Raw genomic sequence first — 2,862 nt, 5'->3', positions numbered from 1 at the left:
AAAGATGTGTTGGATTTGTATTATTAGAGCTTTCCGACTTGAGTTCACGTGCGTTTTCTCAGTCGGGAAATTATTTTTCACGTGCGGTGCCGATGATGATGCTTCTTGCGTCTGTTACGGAGAACCAGAGGGCAAATATTTCAATCGAAATTGAAATTTCAGGCATGGCACCGAAATGAGGCACCGAAATCTGCATTCTGATACGGTTCTAGTACATACCGGTTACATAGGTACCGGTGCCATATTGGTACCGGGTTTCGGTACCCAACCCTAGTTATCAAGGGATAACACACCTCAGAATGTCACAACTGACCAATCAGAATCAAGTATTCCACAGAGACGTGTAATAATACAATTTAAAATAGCTGTTTTCTGTTTGAATATAATGTAAAATGTAATTTATTCCTGTGATCAAAGCTGAACTTTTCAGCATCATTACTGCAGTCTTCAGTGTCACATGATCCTTCAGAAATCATTCTAATATGCTGATTTGCATAGTAAATGAAAAACGGCATTGTTGGCATGAGAATGCAACTTTAATTTGTAATTTTTTTTTAAACATATTGTGTCCACTCTGTTTGACAGTATCTGGAGGGGCCCGAATGTGAACTGTGTGGACAGCACTGGATACACACCTCTACACCACGCTGCTTTAAATGGACACAGGTGAGTCCTGTCACCTGATGACCTTTGACCTTAAGGATATTTTAGGAGTTATTTTTTAAGGAATATATTTCCTTAAAATATATTTGTTTATGTATCCGAGATGTTTATGTATCTCTCTCTCTTTCTCAGTGAGGTAGTGGAAGTACTTCTGAGGAACGAGGCTCTGACGAACATCGCTGATAACAAGGGCTGTTACCCTCTGCACCTGGCGGCGTGGAAGGGAGACCAACGAATCGTCAAACTCCTCATCCATCAGGGTCCATCTCACCCCAAACTCAATGAACAGGTCTGACCACCCGACACCGAGAAGCCTTCACCTCAGATTTAAAGGCATTTACTGTTCTGATGTTATTCACATTTATTTTGTGCTACGACTAGGAGTAAAGAGGAGGAGATGATCTTCCAAACTGAGGGGCGAGTCAGAATAAATACTGTCCGTAGACCTTAGGTTGTGCTGTAAATATGCACCTTTTTAACAGCACACTCTCTGAGATCATTAGTATTGGGGGTTGTTGACTGTGTAAATTCAGTAGTTTCAAGGATAGCCTTTTTTTGACACGCCTCAGGAATAGCTGCAGTTTATCAGGAAGACTGTCGCTTCCTCCTACAGCCTCTTCACACTGCTCTCATTTACACTTTGAGTGTGTGTCAGTATAAAGCTAAACATGAGTTCAGTGACATCTCACCCTTAATACAAGCAGCTTTCATTTACAACTACTATTTTTACTCGTAACACATCTGGGTGAATTTCAAATCGTTTTTTTCTGATGTAAAGTTGAAGATGACGTTTTAATTTGTTTGCATCACCTGATAAAGTTTGAATCAATACAATGTCTGTGAACTTTTGGACACTAGAGTTGAAGATTAACCAAATTCAGGTGCAAAATCAGTAACTACCAGTACCTGAATCTAAACATTGATATTTCCATTGTGACAATTTTCAATGCAAATTTTGATGTTTTTTTTTTTTCACGTGATGATTTGACATCACATGCTAAAGTAAAAATACAGGTTGTGTGACAGCAGTGTAATGCACTGTTTGAAATGTTTATAGTACTGTCATGCATATTGTTTTTTTATATAGTATAGTAAGTATTCCTTGCGGGGAAAAAAAATGTATGCTTAAAGCGATAGTTCACCCAAAAAAATTTAATTCTGTCATTTAATCACCCTCAAGTTGTTTCAAACCTGAACGAGTTTATTTCTTCTGCTGAGCACAAAAGAAGATATTTAGAAGAATATTGGTAACCAAACAGGTGCTGGTAGCCATTGACTTCCACAGTATGGAAAAAATGCTATGAAATCAATGGCTACCAGCACCTGTTTGGTTACCAACAAGACCTGCTAGTGTTTAATGCTGTTATGTTTTGACATTTAAAAGGATTTCTGTTATGTTGAAGTTTTTGTGGTTGCTATTGTGCTGAAGAGTAGAATACATGTAGGTAAACACTACATTAAATATATGAGCAGTAACTGTGCTAATGCCAGTGCCAAGTAACATATTACATGTTCATTAAATTTGCATGCATAATACATGCACAACAAATAAGTTATATTTAGCATGTCCTATCCTAGCTTTAAATTACGTTTATGCTACAAATTAAGTTACTCTAAATTGTAAATGTAGTTTGCAGGTTAAACAGTTTCATAATGAAGTTGTCATAACTCGCAGGCAGTCATTTATTTATTGAGCTAACACATTACACATTTGTAGAATAATGTGTAGAATTGTGAAATTACATATAAAGATGTACTTTATATGTCCTACTTAAGTGGGTCAAAAAAGAGCTCTTAAAGGGATAGTTCATCCAAAAATGAAAATAATGATTTGCTCACCCTCAAGCCATCCTAGGTGTATATGACATTCTTCTTTCAGACGAATACAATCGGAGTTATATTAAAAAATGTCCAGACTAATCCATGCTTTATAATGGGAGTGAGAATATGCTAGTCTCGCGAGAAACAAGTTTTGTTTACAGCAAAGGAAAACCAGTGTCCTCTTGGCTTATATCGAAATCCTCTGACATTTTCTTTACAAATCCTCGTTTTGTACTACTAATTCGTGACCGGTGTTTTGTTTCGCTCTCTCCTCTGCGCTTCCGTGTTCATCACCGCATTTGCCTACGTCTTACATCATCCGCTGGACGCCACTCTCTGGTGAACGTGCGTACAACAGTTAGCGGAAGCCAGAGATTA

The 2,862-nt window shown here is 37.7% G+C and overlaps 1 protein-coding gene across 1 annotated transcript in view; it reads left to right on the top strand.

Annotated features, from left to right (window-relative positions):
• Window positions 1-2,862, top strand: part of LOC107673388 (ankyrin repeat and SAM domain-containing protein 1A-like) — a 116,704-nt gene that overhangs the window by 35,714 nt on the left and 78,128 nt on the right. The window contains exons 2-3 of the mRNA XM_016466951.1: window positions 586-666; window positions 796-952. Coding sequence (XP_016322437.1) covers window positions 586-666; window positions 796-952 — 238 coding nt within the window. The remainder of the gene's footprint in view (window positions 1-585; window positions 667-795; window positions 953-2,862) is intronic.

This window comes from Sinocyclocheilus anshuiensis, unplaced genomic scaffold (assembly GCF_001515605.1).
Source record: "Sinocyclocheilus anshuiensis isolate Anshui unplaced genomic scaffold, SAMN03320099.WGS_v1.1 scaffold453, whole genome shotgun sequence".
NCBI classification, from domain to species: Eukaryota; Metazoa; Chordata; class Actinopteri; order Cypriniformes; family Cyprinidae; genus Sinocyclocheilus; species Sinocyclocheilus anshuiensis.
Note: the sequence above shows the minus strand (reverse complement) of the source record. Positions and strands in the feature narration are given on the sequence as shown.